The 18681-nt window shown below is 36.5% G+C and overlaps 2 protein-coding genes across 2 annotated transcripts; one reads left to right on the plus strand and one right to left on the minus strand.

The window, feature by feature from the left end:
- Positions 1–995: 995 nt before the first annotated feature.
- On the minus strand, positions 996–5705 carry flot1a (flotillin 1a). Its single transcript, XM_056742183.1, has 13 exons — positions 5559–5705; positions 4891–4940; positions 4720–4795; positions 4555–4645; positions 4327–4470; positions 3991–4110; positions 3784–3879; positions 3520–3672; positions 3241–3422; positions 3102–3147; positions 2849–2986; positions 2499–2663; positions 996–2326 (listed from the first exon to the last, which is right to left on the minus strand). Exons 2-13 carry the CDS (start codon positions 4931–4933, stop codon positions 2309–2311), a joined length of 1272 nt encoding a protein of 423 aa, XP_056598161.1. The 5' UTR covers positions 4934–4940; positions 5559–5705; the 3' UTR covers positions 996–2308.
- Positions 5706–6677: 972 nt separating this feature from the next.
- Positions 6678–18252, plus strand: LOC130415853 (uncharacterized). The gene is made up of 9 exons (XM_056741828.1): positions 6678–6816; positions 8924–8981; positions 10316–10336; positions 10465–10739; positions 11598–11900; positions 11992–12279; positions 12356–12534; positions 14139–14231; positions 14320–18252. The coding sequence occupies exons 5-9, from the start codon at positions 11717–11719 to the stop codon at positions 14737–14739; spliced, it is 1164 nt and encodes a 387-aa protein (XP_056597806.1). The 5' UTR covers positions 6678–6816; positions 8924–8981; positions 10316–10336; positions 10465–10739; positions 11598–11716; the 3' UTR covers positions 14740–18252.
- Positions 18253–18681: the final 429 nt, after the last annotated feature.

Raw genomic sequence — 18681 nt, forward strand, 5'->3', positions numbered from 1 at the left:
TCAGAAACATGTCGGTTCATTCATTTCAAACACTATTTTGAATTTCTTTTAAGCCTAAAATCTGTTATTTTTTATTTTATTTTAAGTTTACCAAAATGCTTGTTTTATAATCAACCTTATTCTTTCTCTATGTAAATTTTATATACATAAATGTACATTTTCTATTTTGAAGTCTTTCTACAAGAGATAAGACAGTATTTAAGTACAATTGTTTTTTCTTAATGCAAAAACACAAAGAGCTTGTAAAATTTTGCACGGCATATAAACTTTTAATCTATTTAATTAGCAATTTCTATATTGTTTTTTGTGTATGTCTCTTTTTTCCATTCATTTAGTTATTTTTTGATTGTTTATTTTTTGTCTTGTTTGTTTTGAGCCTCGTTAATGCTTTTTTGCTCTTTTCTCTCTTTTCATTAATCTTGGTTTTTCTTACATTATGTTGTAACATTGTAACGTTATTACAAAATGTTGAATAATGCAAAAAATAATTGTAAATCAACAAATTCTTTTGCTTTCACAATCAAAATATATGCTTTAATTTTTAAGGATAACTTATAAATTTTTTTGTCAATTATGGTCACTTTTTTATTTTCATTCTTCTTGTTCATGGATACATTGGTATAATTGCGGTGGTATTTTGGGTTGTGTTTTCATAAATATGACAGATAAATTGTAATTCCTTCTTTGGATGAAAGTGTCATTAACTAAATTACAACATTAAATCACTTTACAGTTCCCAGACTAACAGAAAATGTGCAGGTTCTTGTTCTAGTTGTGTAATTGTTTTTATTTCAACTCAACAAATAACAACTAATATTTTATGTTGTGAGTTTAAGGCATCATAAGCACAAATAGTTTATTCAGGGTACATAGTTGTTTGTTAGTCTTTTCATGCATTAGTGTGAAAGGAGTCATAACAGTTAAAATGGGTGATTTGGTAAAACAGGTAAAGTGATAGAGTGGAATGCCTCTATTATATAAATGACAAATACAAATGTCTTTTATGTTTTATAACACACTGACATAGCAGCACTAGCCTACACAGCTCCACAGTCTAACTTATCCCTTTTAACATTTCATAAACTATACAGTATAGGCCTGAATAAGACAATAATCAAGTTTATTCTGCTCAACAATAACAAATGGAAAGAGCTTCGAGTGAGGTATCTCACTTATGATATAAAATAGTAAGAATTAAACATTTTAAAGATTGTAAAACAAATACAGGAAAGGTATCGGAAATAAACGGTTAATTTATATTGAATTGCATACAACATCTTTGAGACTAAGGAACAGCAAAAGTGTCATTATTGACATGACATCAGAATGCTATCAAGTATTACATAAGTGACAAATAAAAGTGCTCATGAAATGATTTAAAAAAACAATAAGTAAACACAAGTAATTTTAAAATATACTGACATTTAAAAAGTCATCCTTCAGCATTAATATTCATGTATGTGTATCACATAACCAGGTAGTATTGTAACATAACCAACATATTAAATACTGCAACAGTACTTGACTATAAAAATGGAAAAGGAAGCAGTTTGGATCAAATCTGTCCTCTGAAATAAACGTGAAATCATCTTACAAACAGCTTTTCTTGTATCTCTATTCCTAGTGTAAACTACAGAGTGATGATCACTCAAATGTTATACTTTAGGGTTCTCAGTATCAACACACACTGTATATAAAATGATGTAACCCTGCAGTCATGATGAAAACTTGACATCATATGATACTGGTAAAATAAATAACATACACACAACTACACTATTCTCAAGAAAACAAAACTTGACTATTAAAACTCCCATAAAGAAAAGTGAAACTATCAAAAATAGATGACACAGCATCAGTCTATCACTGCCATCAACGCATGCTGTGGCAAAAGCATATAAATGCTTGCGTTCCTAAATGAATCCCTTTATACTACTTTAGTTTTCAAAAACTCATCAACAACTAATGGAAACGTCAACTGTTACCTGAATGAAACGTTCTGTCATTGTCAAAAGCTGTAGTGTCTGATGGCATTCAACATAGACATTAGAAAATATAAAGATCAGCATTCTTTCTTTAAAATGCACTTTGGGTTTTGGCAGCAAGGCAGTGTTAGTAGACAGACTCACATGTAAAAGAGACAACCAAAAATATGCATTGAGGAGAAAGATAACAAAAGAGTACGAGACACACAGAGTTACAAAAAGGAGACAAGAAAGATTTCAATAAAATGAGAGCCAGATAGAAAGAACAGTATAGTGTATGCATTCTGCTAAAAAGTCGTGGCTGTGTTGGCGAACAGGTGGGTTTAACCAGTGCGGACCACCTAAAGAGGAAGAGAGATTGATTCTGTGTTACTTATGTATTAAAGTATATGCCAACACTACATATTTAACTAATAATGTCATGATTGTAGATTATATTTCTTGATTAAATGTTTATTGAATGGTTACATATGCATGTACAAAAGAAAACGTGTGTCGTGGTCAAATGTTTACCTGGGAAATGCTGACCCCGGTCAGTTTCTCAATAGTTTCAGGCAGTCTAGTCATGATGTCCAGCACTTCACCTGTCAGCTTGGCTGCACCAATCTCTGAACCTCCACTGGAAACCATGGTAACCTTATTGGTGGCCGACAAAGGTTTACTGATCTCTTCTGCCATCTAGTGTAGGACAGAAAGAACACAGTCAACCATCAGAACAATGCATCAAATCACATTTAAACACTAGGAGGCGCTGCCTGCTTTTTAGGATTTGGCTGTGGTGTTATCTCTTAAAAACGATAGTTCTTTAAAGTTAAATACAGTATTTTGACATATTAAAAATATCACTATTAATGCCGTCTCACCAGTGGCAGTTTCTCCAGAAGCATGTCAACCATTGCTCCTTCCTTGTACTGCTGGAAGGCCTCAGCTTTCTTGGCCATCTGCTCTGCTTCAGCCCGACCTTTAGCCTCCACAGCGTACGCTTCAGCTTCTCCTCTCACCTGATCAAAACATGTTCTCAATGCAATCTAGGCATAACTTAAATCCATAAACAAACTAAATATCTGTGCTGGGTGAATAAAATGAATCAATTGTTTAATCTATCTGATCACTTACTCTTATGGCTTCTGCCTCGGCTTCAGCCTCCATGATCAGTTGAAGACTGTTGGAGAGCACACAATAAAGTAATATTATTATTAAAACCTAATATTTGTTTTTAAAAATGGACCCACAAACATCACATTATCCATCTCACCGGTTAGCTTCCGCTATTTTCTCCAGCCGGTATCTCTCTGCCTCAGCTGGTTTCTTGACTTTCGCCTCCAGCTCGTTCTCTTTACGTGTGATCTCCTGTTCCTGCAGCGTGATTTGCTGCGAGCGCTCTACCACCATCACCTGCATCTTCTCCTCCTCGATCCGTTGCTTCGTCTTTGCCACCTAACACAACATTTACACAGTAGATGCTTTAAATGCCGTATATTTAAACCGTATATGTTTCTGAAACAGCACCTGAAAGGCTCGGTTGATGATTTACCTGTAACTGGTACGCCATTTCAGACTCAGCTTTTTTGGTGTTGACTTCAATGTCATAGGTAGCCTTCTTCAGCTCATAGTCTCTCTGAGCCTTAGCCATCTCAATCTCATTCACGTATTGGGCAGATACCTTCTCCTGCATTGCATGAGCCTCCTATATAGAGAAATGAGAGACACATAATGTGTAACATAACACCGGTAAGTGTACAGAGGGGGCTGACATTCATAATAAAACAGAGACTGCTGCAATAGAGTGAACTCTTACCCTGATCACAGCATCTCTTTTGTTTTTGGCTTCCCCAATACGAGCATCCTTCTGCACCTGTGCCGTACGGGCCTTTCCCAAAGAGTGCAGGTAATCCTGAAGAAAAGACGGATTTTACTTTGAGACCACGTGGGCACATCCTTAAACCTATAAAGCCGTCTCAAAACAATTGAATTTCCACAAACACGTTTAAAAAATCAAACAGACCTGGTCATCGTGAACATCTTTAAGTGTGTAGCTGACCACGCTGATGCCCATGTTGACCAGGTCAGATGACGCCACCTTGAAAACCTGCTCAGAGAACTTCTTGCGATCTTTGTAAATCTCCTAAAAAACAAATAAACGGTTTCTGTCCCATATATATTGAACAGCATTCACACATTTTTATTGCACGTTTTGTTCGATGATGTGGAGTGCAATCGCATTCAATTAATTGAATTGTAAGTTGCTTCGTAAGCTGGCTCCAGTATAAGCATTCGCCAAACGTTCTACATTGAAACAAATTTGCAAGATAAACACAAATTGTGTACATGCATGTTTTACCTCCACAGTCAAGTGAGCAATAATGGCTCTCTGGTGACCCTCCAATGTTTCCAAGGCAATATGGGCAATATCAGCTTCTGACTTTCCCATGAACATCTGACACGCCGCAGCCAACATCTGCTTATTCTGCCCTTGAATCTTCATCTGTGGTCAAATCAACACTCAGTTTTTCTGTTTATTCTACCCTATGAAAGGTTGTTTATAGTTTATTAAAGATTATAAGAAAACCTGTGCGATTCCAGTGACAGAAATTGGCACTCCGTGACGCGTGTAGACTTTATCACTTTTTACGTTTAGTGTCATAGTGTTCAAAGAGATCCTGTAACAGAAAAATAACAAGAATTGTTTAAAAATCACACGAACACATTCAAACACTCAGAATAACAATAATACCTTTGGATCTGCTGAACACACGGGACAACAAAGACTCTTCCACCAGAGATCATGAGTGGTGGAGAGCGGCAGAAACCTGTGACAGGTGTGACATCAACATATTCACTTATTATTGATTTCTAATAAACATTTATTTTAAAATCACAATTATGTGATGGTTTTGAGTCTTACCTGACACCACCATTGCTTCGTTGGGACCGCAAGTGTAAAACATCTTCACACTTTGGAGCAGCATCGCATCACGTGACGTGAAATTAAAAAAATATATATTAAAATAATACTGTAAAAAATATACTGAAAACATTCAGGGTGCTATGACTAATATGTGCAATATTTTTAACCCAAGAAACATCACGATATTTTGTAATCGGCATCATAAAGCCTCCATATCTTTAAGTGTTATCGATTGGCTGACGAGTTTAATGCTTCTCAGAAATGGTGGGCTCGGACTCTTGAGGAAGAAAAAACAACGACCCCCATCTCGCTTTTATACATAATAAGCTATAAAATTTCGCGAAAACGTATTTTATAGTTAAATGTGTTCGATGCTGAGATCTTTGTAAATACTGAATCTAAGGATCCGGTAATAATGATGATAACTTAATTATAGCACAAAGACTTCAACAACGGATGTTATTTAATCCCTCTACTGCAACAAAAGCACATTGTTTATTCGTAGTACATTCAAAATAACAAAATGATAAAACTGTCCATGAATAATAATATCGCATAAAGGGACGGAATGAATCCAGTGTTTACGTTCATAACGTCACATCAACGTAAAATCGCTCGGAGCAGACTGAATGGAAAACATTATAATGAAACCATAAAATGCTTACCGTTAGTAGAGCAGTTAGTAAAACAAAATAACGGAGTTGATAATAGCACCGGATTGAGGTTATTCTGTAAAGCCGCAGTAAGCAAGCTGTTTCCAGCAGCAGTGTGTGCCGTAGAGATGGCGCCCCGCCCGGATCACAGAGGCATAATGGCGCCATCTCATGGCGAGTTTAGTTATAGCAGAAAATGCGCTCCGAGCTAATAACGTGTCTGTCTGGTATTACGTGTACAGTACACATTATATCTCTCTTTCGCTTTTTATTTTTTACTTTTTTATATAAATACGTATCAAATATCAGTTGTGTAATAGATTCGTTTGTGTAGTTGACTATGCAGTCATTTTAATTAACAGTTGTGGGTTGTGTAAAAAATTTCACATTTGTGGTTTTATGGGTACATTTTTAATCTACTAGCTGAATAAACAAGCTTTCTATTGATGAATGAGTTGTTAAAATAGGACAATATCTGTCTGATATACAACCTTTAAAAATTCAGGATTCTGAGAGTGCATAAATGTCTAAATATTGAGAAAATTGCCTTTGAAGTTGTTAATCATTAATCACAAAAATATATTTTTTATATATTTAAGGTATGAAAATTACAAAATATCTTCCTGGAACATGAACTTTACTTAATAGCCCAATGATTAGGCTTAGACTTAATAGCCTAAGACTTAATGATATTTGGCATAAAAGAAAAATCGATAATTTCGACACATTTTTGTCTTTTAATAAAAATGATCTTGTGCTACTTAAGACTGGTTTTGTGATCCAAGGTCACATTTGTGATATTTTCAAACAGGACGTTTATTTTAGGCGTTCGTTGATGCGTGATAAATATTATATTACTATAAATTGTACGATAATAAATCACATGTCCTCTTTAAATTATATATATATATTTTCTGTTATAGGTCCTTTAGGCGGTGTAGTTTTTTGGAATAATCTTTTCTAGACCAGAACCTGTTCTAGACCATCTATACACAAATCGTGTTAGCGATGCACGGATGAGAATGACAAAGCTTCCGGATAATACCGAACATATCCGAGCGTCGCCGATCTCCGGCGCTCTTTAAAACGAATTCACCCGAAGGCTTCCAGATAACGCCGATTTCTAAAGCCGTAGAAGTGTCTTTCTTTGGCAGATTGGGGGCGAGGAAGAAGGCTTTGGGAAATAGAAGGAAACCCCAAATCATCCTTTTTATTCAGATTTCGCCTTCATTTCATTATTTTGACTATTATTTGGATCACACATACAAAGGTAACTATAGCACTTCTTTACAGATTGATGGGTTATAATATTCGGGGTGCTTTCACATGAGAAAAGACGGAAAGGGTTAAATGTTGCAGTTTATTGTCGTTTTCACTTTTCGCCTGTTCATAAATATATTGTTATTAACACGAGATAAAGCCGTTTTCTATAGATAATGTAATAGTTCGTGTAACAGCTACGACATGAAATATGTGTAAAATATTATTATTTTTATAATAGGGAAATTTTGGCTCATTCATCTCAAAGATTGAATATTCACCGCCTTGAATGAGAAAATCCTATTAGTAACACGAGAAAATATTGATTTATAGTTAATTTGCCGTTGAATGGGACACAATACACCCATGACTGTTATTAAAGGCACGCGTGGTTTTAACGCCGTCGGCAGACCGCTTACCAGTTTATTTATGTAACGCAACCGGCACACGTTCTTTCGATAAATATAATTATTATTACAAATATAAATAAAACAATGTTTTAAATAATCTGCTTTTTTAAGCGTATACCACGTAAAGGAATAGAAAGAAGGAACGGTTCGTGTATATTGCAAGTATAGGTGCGTTTTGGGATTGTATAATAAATATTATTGTAACGGGGTTTCCATAACGTCCATGTGAAGCCTAAATCTGTATTGTTTTATTAATGTATGTTTGACGGGACAGCACGAGCAGGGGAGTGCGACACGCCCTTGTCGCATCAGCGAAACAAAAAGACGCCTTTAAGACGGAAGACTACGGGCAGAACCACGATGTGTTTAGTGCTGTGTGGGCATTCTCAAGGCTACAGGGATTACACGGATCCCTGTAATAAACTCGTCGTTAAACTGGTGTTTAATTGGAAGACACGCGAGCCAGCGATTAGAAACATGCAGATGTCATTAAACTGATGAAGAAACAGCAGAAACCATCACAGAAGTCCTGATGCATTTAATGGAAATTGCATTGGTTTGAATGCAAACTATAATGGTTTCTTAATGTGTGAGGATTCATCTGGACCCCTTAAAACACAATTGCCCGGCTTCACAGACAAGGCTTAAAACTAGTCCAGACTAAAATGAAAGTTTGAGCCGTCTTAACTGAAAATAAGTAGCTCTGCCATATATTTAAACGTGTCATTGTTTTGTCTCAAGACGCCATCAGTCATGTTTTTTAAAACGACTTAAATATCCTAATTTACCAAAGGCATCTTGGTTTAAGATAAGCTTTGTCCTTGAAACCGGGCCTATGACCTCAAAAAATACATTGTATTGGTTTTAATGGTGATCTGTTTATGGTTCACAATGGTGTTCATTATGCAATCATTAGAATTAGCATTATGTTAAGAAAAGGGTTTTCTTTTTTGCACTCCAGCGCTTGGTTATATTCATATAGACAAACAGATCAAAGGTGTTTATCAACGCACGGAATAATGAAATCTTTTGTTTATAATGACGAGCAGATGCAGTTCACATTCATGCTGAGGCGCTCAAATCTGATTCAGTATGAGGCCGGAGACTAACTTGGCAATGCATGAGAACAAAGCAGATCGTCTCTCTCTTTCTCTCCCCTGCAGGCTCCGTCTATCTCTTTTCTTGCTTATTAAGAAATTAAGGGTTGAGATTATTGACTCAGGCTTCTTTAGAAGAGATAATGAATGAGATAAATACTGGGAGAGACACAAAAAGACAGATTTGAGCTTGGGGTTCTGGCGGACGTTTGACAGTCAGCAGCCTTCAGTCTGGGCAAGCAGTCCTGCCATCCACATGATCTCATAGCACCACAGAGCTCGTGTTTGCCAGTAAATCAGCTCATTGAATCACATACAGGTTCTCAAAGAGAGAGTGCTCGGTTTGATCTAAAAGCGCTTTTTTGATTTTGTATCTGTGGTCGGATTCTATTTGCATGAATGATTCATGCTTAGGCCTTCAGTTGGATAACTAGGTCTCGACCACGAAAATCCTTTTTAATTATCTTTGCTTACTGTCATTTCTTATTTAGGCGTAATTTTGCATTCTTTTTTTTCAATATGCGGTTTGTGGTTTTACTTGTATATTAACTCCATTTGAATAACAATGTAACATAATGCATTTTGTTCCCCATTACATTTACTTTAACAGAATCTGTCTAAAATGGGCCTTATGTGTGTGGTGGTCCTTAGTACCCTCCTGTGTTCAGGTAAGAGTAAATAATTATTTTCACTGATTTTCCAATTTCATCGTCATATATTCGTCATGTATTGTTTCAAACCCTCTCGTATGAGGAGGAATGTTGAAACTGCTACTCTGAAAGTAAATGGTGAATGAAGTCTTTAAGCATGGAGGGAGGAATTTATGTGGGTTTGGCAACACTAGGGTGAATACATCTGTATTTCTATTGTAGCTTGATTTAAAGCATGTTTCTGACAGGAGACGTTCATAAAAAAGCCTGGTGTAGATCTTGTAGATATATTGCTTAGATATCAATATTTTTTCTTGGCTGGCAGATTTTACGATCGAAGGCTTTATTTATTCCAGGCTAACATTTTGTTGCATAAATAATTGGACGATGTTGGACTGCTAGTGCATAGCTGTTTGACTTGGCGTTATTCATAATATTGTTTTTATAGTGGGCTCTGTAGGGAAATTGCATATCCTTCCTCTTGATATCTGCAATCTCCATCACTATTAAATGTGTTTTTATGTAGTCAGCATAATATGTATATTTATATATCATATTATTAGGTATATTTTTAGGACCTAGAGGCCATAGAATTATAAATGCGTCATGTTTGTGTTGTCTTTCTGTCTTCACAACTATAATGCAATGCAGCTTTAATGTGGCTCAGTGGTTAGAGAACGGCACTAGCAATGCCAAGGTCATGGATTCGATCCCAGGGGATTGCACATAGTCAGAAACATATGTATAATACAATGCAATGAAAGTCGCTTTAGATTAAAGCGTCTGCCAAATGCGTTAACGTAAATGCATTGATGACACATAGGGTTTCATAGTTTAAAACGTTAAAGGTTTCTTTAAAATGTGTAAATGTAAAAAATAAATGAAGAAACAGCCTAGCATGAAACATATAATGAAAACCTATTCTCCTTGCTCTTCTCCTTCATAACTGCTGATTGTGAGTCCAACATGACCCCATTCCTAAAGAGCTATTAGAGCAAATTTATTGCCATTTTGCAGCGGTTATATAGACAAGCTAAATTTGATCTGAAAGAAATTGGATCTGTTATATGAGCAAAAATTAACTCTCCAGTGAGGTTTCAAACTGTCTTTGTGAGCGAGTTCATTTAACATTATTTCCGATTGAATGTACTGATCAAGACGATTAGTAAAAATAAGTCAACCAAACGCCTGAATGAAACTAAAAGTTATCAATCCAAGAGCAAATCATTTTAAGTCTCTCAGGAAGTTCTGTTTAATTTATCGCTACTTTTCTTGATTTTTAAAAGAATGAACTTTATGAAATATACATTTCTTGTTGAAATCTTGATCTGGTTTTCTTTCTTTTTCCACAGTTTGGTCATCAACCATTAAAGGTAAAATGCCTCAAAAATACAATGTTCTTTATTATGTTATTATGGACAGCTTCACCGTTCCAAACTTTCTAAAAAGATGTGTTTTAACTTATCTGACTCAAAGCATGTGTCTTCATCTCGCTCTGCAGCGAAAGATGATCACCGCACAGCTTTTATCGGGGAGGACGTTCATATTGCCGTGCCGGCTTTGGACGCAACAGAGGTGAAATTCGTCCGAGGTTGAATCCGCTGTCTGAGCGCACTCTGCTGAAGGACGGGAAGATTGTGGATGTAAGAGCCAAGCTGAACGCTCACATCAGCCACTTGATTCTGGAGGACGTGGGTGAAGAAGATGAGGGAACGTATGTGGTGAGGAATTCTGCGGCCCCCGCTGATGTCAGACGGATCATACTCATTGTTAGAGGTATATGTCACGATAAATTGATATCTATTTTTATGATAATGATAATGGAGGAGTGCATAGTTTTAAATAACATTTACATGTTTACTTTTGCAATTAACTCATTCCCCGCCAGCCTCTTTAAAAAAAAGTTGCCAGCCTACACCAGTGTTTTTTTATATTTTCACCCAACTTTAATGGCTCACAGTAAATTTTCTGTAAAGAATATATGGACAAACAATATGTCAAATGAAAGAACAGAGTCTCCGCTTTTAAACAAAAGAAACCGCATTCTTCTATCTTCATTTGTTCATTTTTCATCACTCCGTAGATGTGGGTAGATTTCTTCAAAAATGCCTCATTTTGATTAAACAGCTAATTAAAGTTTTTTGTCAAAGATTCCGCCCAGGTTACACTCAGAACAATCATTAAAAAATGCTAAAACATATACGTTCTAGGTTCTGGGATTCTGTACTTTTTCCCAGTGGTGTGTAATAGCGCCACCTGCTGTACAACATTACAAACACCGATTGCCTTAATAACTCGTCTTTGGCGGGGAAGCGTTTTTTTTAAATGACGAGATAACTCGTCAATGGCGGTTGAAAGAGTTATATGTTCGTTTCTAAAAAAGCATTTTCCACCTTTCGAGTTTAAACCAGAGAATCTTCCTGAGCCAGATTAGTTTAATTTGTTATTGATTTACAATGATTGTTAACAAGGTTGTTCACTAAAGCTAAAAAAACACTAAATGACATTCACTCTACTGTAGGTGATGTGCTGACGGATGTGCTCACTTATTCTATATAAACCCCCCTCCATTTTTATTTGTAAATGCTAGTTTTCCACCAGTCTTTTACATTTTTAATATCTGTTTTCTTCTAGACTGTGCGACAGAGACTGTGGTGAAATACGGAGACACGTATCATATCCCGATCAACCCTAGCATCGGTCCATACACGCTTGAGTTCAGGTCAGCGGGTCAGACTCATGTAAACGTGACCATGGAGGAACCACCCATATTTCTTCTCAACCAAACGGTCATCACGTCCGACGAATACCAGAACCGTCTGACCGTCAGCGAGAAAAGAATCAACCTTCATCTGGTTACAGGAGCCGATGAGGGCAGCTACACCATCATTGACAGCGATGGCAAAGTCAGAATGAGGACCTGTCTCAATGTGAAAGGTGACAAATTTAAAACTTTGTTAACACTTTACATTAAGAGACCCTTTATAAAGTATTTATAAATTAATGTTTGCTATATCCCATAACCCAGATCACCAGATCTTTGAGAACCTGAAATACGGAGGAACTCTTAAGATTAAGCTCCACGTGGACTACACCAAAGTCCGAATGGTCTACATCCCAGACACTGACCGCAAGGAGCGACTCATCCTAGACCAGGGCGAGCTGGTGATGCCTCTGGACCCTGCTTTGGACGGTCGAGCGTCTGTGGAAGAGTCAATGTTTTACCTGAGGAAGATCAAAGTGAGCGACATGGGTCTCTTCAGAGTGATGGATATTTCAGGCTTCCGCATAGCTGACGTGTACCTTCACGTGGAACGTGAGTATAGAATGGAGGATAGTTTCTGAAGTCGCATCTTTCTCTTATTCCCATGATCCTCTTCTTCCCACAACAGCTTATAAGTTGCCACAGCTTTACGTGGCGATCATCGCCTTGCTGTCTCTGCTAGCGTTTCTGCTGCTGGTGTGTCTGCTGTCCTGTCTGATTAAAGTTCACCGGCGTGCGGAGAAAGCGCGTAAGATCACGCTCATCGCTCAGCAGGCTGGCAAGAGCGAGGGAGAGATGTTCAGACAGGTAAATAAATGCAAGAATAAGTGTGCAAATCTCAGAAAAGATAAGAATATTACAAAACGTTTGAATTGTTTGTCTACCGAGATTGAATTATCCCCAGATGAATATTCAGCTTTTATTGTTATAAAATAAGTCGGGAATACAATGCAAATTGAATCTTAATACATTTTTGAAAATGTGATATGATGTGTGTCAAAAATGTGTGTATGTGTGTGATAATTCTCGTCTTTGTTCCTTCTCTTTGCCGTTAACCAAAATATTGAAAGCTATTAGAATAATACACTATATTATTTTACACTTGTTTACTTAGAAGACAAAACTTTTAGTAGGTTATAGGTTAGACCTCAGAAAAACTTCCCCATTTCAAAGCCTCACATTCTCTAATCCAGTCTTGTTAGCCGCTTCATCCATAAATCAATAAAAGCAGAATCTGTCCAGTTTTGTGTAACGCTACAATTCTAAAGTGAGACGGAGCATGTGTATATTCAATTATTCCACCCATGGACATTCATTTCAAATAGCTGTTGTGGTGGTTTTGTAGTAGTTAACGATTGATCTGCGTTGCATTTCTCCTTCCTGAAGGATCATCTGATGGATTTCCCAGCGGGTGAGAGAGCTCTGCGTTGTGCTGTTGTTTGTTTTCTTTGGAGCTGAAGTGATGAATCTCTATTGGTGTTGTGGTGGCGTAATAGGGCTCTTAAAGACCTCCCTTCACTCAGTGACTGTGTATCCTGTTCATTACTTTCGCTTTGTTTTCATCTCAAACTGAGACAAGTAACTTCAGGTGTATTGCTCCTATCTAGTATTACTTTGAGTTGATATATAAATTTAAAGGTATATACACCTGTGTGTTAAAGCTTCTGCTGCGCTTAAACACACATGCACATATGGACATTTAATGTGTCGATATGGAGAGGTAAAATAAATAAATCTATGTGTATGTGTGTATGTGTGCTGAATTCTGTGTCTATGTTGGTGCGAGTGTGTTTGTTTTTATGAATGGTTGGCAGTGAGTCAGTCATATACATTTTTATTTAAATATTATATAATTAGATGTATTTAATAAATTATGAATTTATTAAATATTTATTTTATACTGCATATTTTGGCAAATATAACATACTTGTAAGTGTAGTATGCTAATCTGAAAATTCTGACTCAGAGAAATGAATCATTTGCCAGCCTTGTGAAAGTCTTCTGTGTTTGTCATGTCATTGTGTTTACCCGCAAAGCCTTATGGGTAATTGTGAGTTTTTTACTATATTCTCATACTGTATAAATATTGTGACACTGAGATGGGGCAGATACAGACACTGATACCCCGACATATATGTTGTTGCATATTAAACTAACAACAAATAAAATATCAGTGTCTTCGAAATTGATATCAGATGTATTCATATACATTTGTACAGTGTAATTTAGTTTTCACAATGTTAAAGTATACAGTATATTTCATTTCACACTTGGTTTGTTTGCTTGGTCTAACTTGAGTCCGGCAAACAGACCACAAGTTCAGTACGCTGTTGCTCTTCATTTTTGTTGTGGGGCCAACAATGCCACAATATGATTTTGTACGTACAGTATCTAATAGCAATGTTTTGCAGGTGGTTCATGAGGCTTACACAAGATTCACAGAGGAATCCACGGTGCAGTCCACATGGGAGAACGTCACAGAAAGCACGGAAGTTGAGATCAAAGTAAGCATTTGTGAACTGTACACAAAAAAGTTTACGTCCAATATTTGCGCATTCAAATTTTAGAATGATAATTTGACTTTTCTCTTAGGGTCTCGAGGTATCAAAACCAGGTCAATACCAGGCCCTCCAATCTGACAAAAACTTCTTGGAGATGAACGACTCAGGCGTGGAGTTCGCCTCATCCGCGCTCCCTCTGGACAGCGACACGGATGTACCCGACAATCTCATCTCTCACAAGGCCCTGCTTGAGTCCGACACCCTCGCCGGTGTCGCCCCGGCCGTTTCCGAGGGCGAGCACAGCGCCACTCGCACCCCTGACTCTGTTCTGAGCGTCAGCCCTGCCACCCAACCCAAATCTGGGGCTCAGACAGATGACGGCCTGATCGGAGCCACCACACCTGAGGAAACAGCTCTTGCCAACGGGCTTGATGCGAAGATTAGCAAAGATGCGTCGCCGCTCTCCGATAAAGCCGCTGTCGTGGATCCAAGTAACCCAAGCACAACCTGAGTGGGCGGAATGGTTCGTTTCACCAACCAACTCATCGTGTCTTCTTTTGCGCCCACTTTGCATCTGTAACATCTCACCGCTTGCATCGCTCATCGTGACACGTGATTCATCTGATGTGTAACAAAAGGTTTGTCGAACAAGCAGAAACCCACAAGAACAAGTCTCGGAGAAGACTGCACACTTAGAAAAAAATGAATAAAACATGACGTTGGATGAAATGGTTAATGGTTCTGCACTATGCATGCCTGTAAATTGAGTTCTGCTGACAGCCGAGTGCTGGATTAGAGAGACCATTTAGTGCATGTGAAGAAGAAAATAAAAACCTTACAACACTTTCAAGACGCACATACGGATGGTAAATATTTCAGACGATACACAAAACTTAAACCATGCAACTTTTCCACAAACTGCCTGGGTCTATGTTTGAAGCAACTGAAAAGGAGAGAACATGGGTCACATATTTTCCAAACAGTTCACCTACCAGATGCCAAAAAACATAACATTCTTCATTTCAAGATCAATTTCAACCTGGTTTCCGGACTTCCTCTAGTGACTCACCACCAACTCAGACGCGTAGTGCTGATAATCTTTGTCAATGCTAAAGTAAACACTCTTGTTCTGGATCACACGGGTGACAGGAGTCTGATATGGTGGCTCAAGCTTGTAAATAGGATAATCTGCATTGAAGGTTTTCGGCCCAGAGGGGATCTGCTGATGGAACGGCTTGTGTCAGCAGTTAAAGGTGCTGACTACACTTGGGCTTTTCTTCGTCCTCTTTTCCTCATACACTCATACGATCCCCTATTCTTCTTTATTTAAACATGTTTGAACAGACAAGAGATCTTTGGATAGTTCAAGTGCCAGTGTGAAAAGTGTTGCTGATTCTGAATGGTAACCTTGTGTAGTGTAGGGTTAGGGTCAATCACCTCATTGAATTTTTTGTATTTATTTACATTTTTGTTTTCGAATATTTGAAAAACGTTACCGAATGTCGAAAATTGGGCTCAATTTATGAAATTAGTGAAAATGATTCTGCATGTCGGCGTCGATAGCCCCTCGGTGAGCATGCTGACCCGAGTTTGATTCCGAGCTCGGGAGTCATTTGCCGATCTCCCATCTGTGCCCAGTGCATTCCTGTCATCTCCAAACCGTCCTTTCCCTATATTAACAAAAACAAGAAATATTGTAGGAATTCTGATGTAAATATAAAAAGTTAAAATTAAAGTTTAATTTACCTTAGGACAACTTCGAAAACACCAACATACTTATACAACCCACATTCTTTAGATAACAATTTCAGAGAACTTAATCATAAACTTAATTGTAATCATTATTTTTACTAAATGCATTTATGCAGAGAAATTATGTGTGTGGAAGGTTATAATGCAATATTAAAATGAGTTAGCTTGCCATGGGGTCGTACCCTGACGCTTCATGAGATGGGGCTTGACCTGCTGGTAAAATTGCTACCTCGTGTTTTGATGTCTGCAGGACGCACACACAGTATGCTAAAACAGACAGGGTGAAAAATAAAAATTGAACAATTAAAGCACAACGAAAATGAAAGCCTTGAAATGCTCTTAAAAAAAGCAGCTGATGTTAATACAACGGTTTGCATAACGAAATTATGAGAAAAACAAAAATTCTCTTTCGATCTTTGAATGATTCCCGTATAAAATGCAATTGCAGAGCAGTTTGCTTGTCATTTTTAAACGACTTTCTAAATTCTGCTGACGTTGCGAAACAGTCAAAAAAAGTTTTGTATTGTATTGATGCCAGTGAGATGCATTTGATGATCAAGCTTAAAAAAATCGCTGCAATTTTTGACTAGCTTTTATTAAAAACCCCCATTCCTTCAATTCAGATTTTAATTTTAGGGTTCTTGTGTATCACACAGAGTGAATGTGCAGTTATTGGGCCTTATGAAGCAATATTAGTATGAATGTTGCACACACACATGCATACTGGGTAGGTGCAATAGAATGAACAAACATACACCTTCTGTACATAAATATATTGCATGTAAGTGATCAATTACCTTTCTATCCAATGATTGCTGGCTTCTCTTTTTACTCGCAATAACACACAAAGCTTAATGGCAAAACATAACAGTGAGTTATGATCTCACATTCAACAAATTGACATGCTTTACTAATGCTTTGACTGCTTTTTATCTTATCACTTAAGAATGATTTTAATTATGCAAGACACAGCAAAAGACTATTATTATTCTTATTGATTCAATTATACTCTCTCTTATATGCACTGATGTCATAGATCTAGTATAAACAAAAAGGAGATACATATGCATGCTGAACGAGGTTGTTTGTTAGAGAGTTCATATCACATATTTTTGGCTCTGATAAGAAGTATTCTTAATGCCAGTGTTCATTTAGTGATGAATAGAAAATAGTTTGATTTACATTGTAATAATAAATTTGGACCTCTTCAACTCAAAATGTTTGATTAAATAGAAAAACAGAGAAAGTCACTATAGGCATGGATTTTTAATAGACTTATGAAAATTAGTTTTGGTATGTCACTTCAGCTTTTATTCATAATTATGACATTTAGAGTAATGAAAATGATGTGAATGAGCAGTTTGTACATGTTTTAATTCTTGGGCATTTTAATGTTTGTTAATAAAAGGAACACCTTTTCTTCATTTCTCACCAGGAAATCATATTTCAAAGACGATCGTTTTAAAAATAGATTAAGTGCTTGTTAAGGTGCACTTCAGGTATTTCACACCTGAAGTTTCCCACAATAAATGTACCAATATATAATTTTGATATTTTTGATAATTTGAAGCGTACAGTAGATATATGCTGGTTGTATTTACAGTTTAAGCTTGGAATGTTATTGATTGTATTTGATTGTAAAAAACAATCTTACTCTGATATTCTGTACAATTCACTTTTTGTTCATTTGATGTTTTTAAATGCGCATTTACAGGTAGCCTACAGTGTGTCTAAATCATAATCCTCCATAAGAATATGCACTTATCACACCGACAGGCTCATTCGCATGTTAAAACAAGATTTTTGAGTGGTATACATTAACAGCAATAGAAAAAACATCCCTGAAGCCTGTTCAAGTGTGACCAAACCTTTGATATTACATCATTCAACAAGCTCAGGAGTGTGTGTTCTTCTAAATTATTTAAGATAATTACATTTTTTAAACGTGACATGAACTGATCTTCTGCCAGTTTACAAGCTAGAATTCTCAGGAGAAAGGTTTATCAAAGTTATATGTCAAGACATTTTGTTCTTCCAAATAACCATTGAGAACCATTGATTCACAGCCAGAGAATGAAGACCATTAATGATTGATATTGCTTTTACTGTAATGTAACCACGGATATTAACAATACTTCACAGTCATGTACAAAGATGATCATGTTTTTGGCTGTACTTGTGGCTTTATAGTATGTAAATTATTTTATTTAAGCAAAACATTGATTTTTTTCTGGAATGAATGATGAAAATAAAGGACCTTTGATTGACGTTTCATAGTTGTTTTCAATGAACTTTCAACGCTTTCAATGATTCAGACTCAGATTTCCATGAATTCCAGCACCATGTGTGTTAAACTGAGTCACTTTCTGAATATTTAAAATATAAAAATACACAAAACATGTAATTTCATGAGAACATATGCATTAAATATTTTTACAACATAATTAGATTGCTTATATAAAGTGTATTTAGATTTAATAGTAAAAAAATCACAACTATTATTTCAATTCATAATTATTTCTATAAAACAGCTTTACTTTAACTTAGACTTAAAACATAATATAAAATAAGAATATAAAATGGAGTGTTGATGCATATATTGGAGGTTAAAAATGTAAATATTATGACATGTTAAAACTCTCCATTGTAGTTTTCCAGAATCCTTGACAATCTAGCACCATGTGGATGTGACTCTCAGTGT

The sequence above is a fragment of the Triplophysa dalaica genome, chromosome 25, assembly GCF_015846415.1.
Source record: "Triplophysa dalaica isolate WHDGS20190420 chromosome 25, ASM1584641v1, whole genome shotgun sequence".
NCBI classification, from domain to species: Eukaryota; Metazoa; Chordata; class Actinopteri; order Cypriniformes; family Nemacheilidae; genus Triplophysa; species Triplophysa dalaica.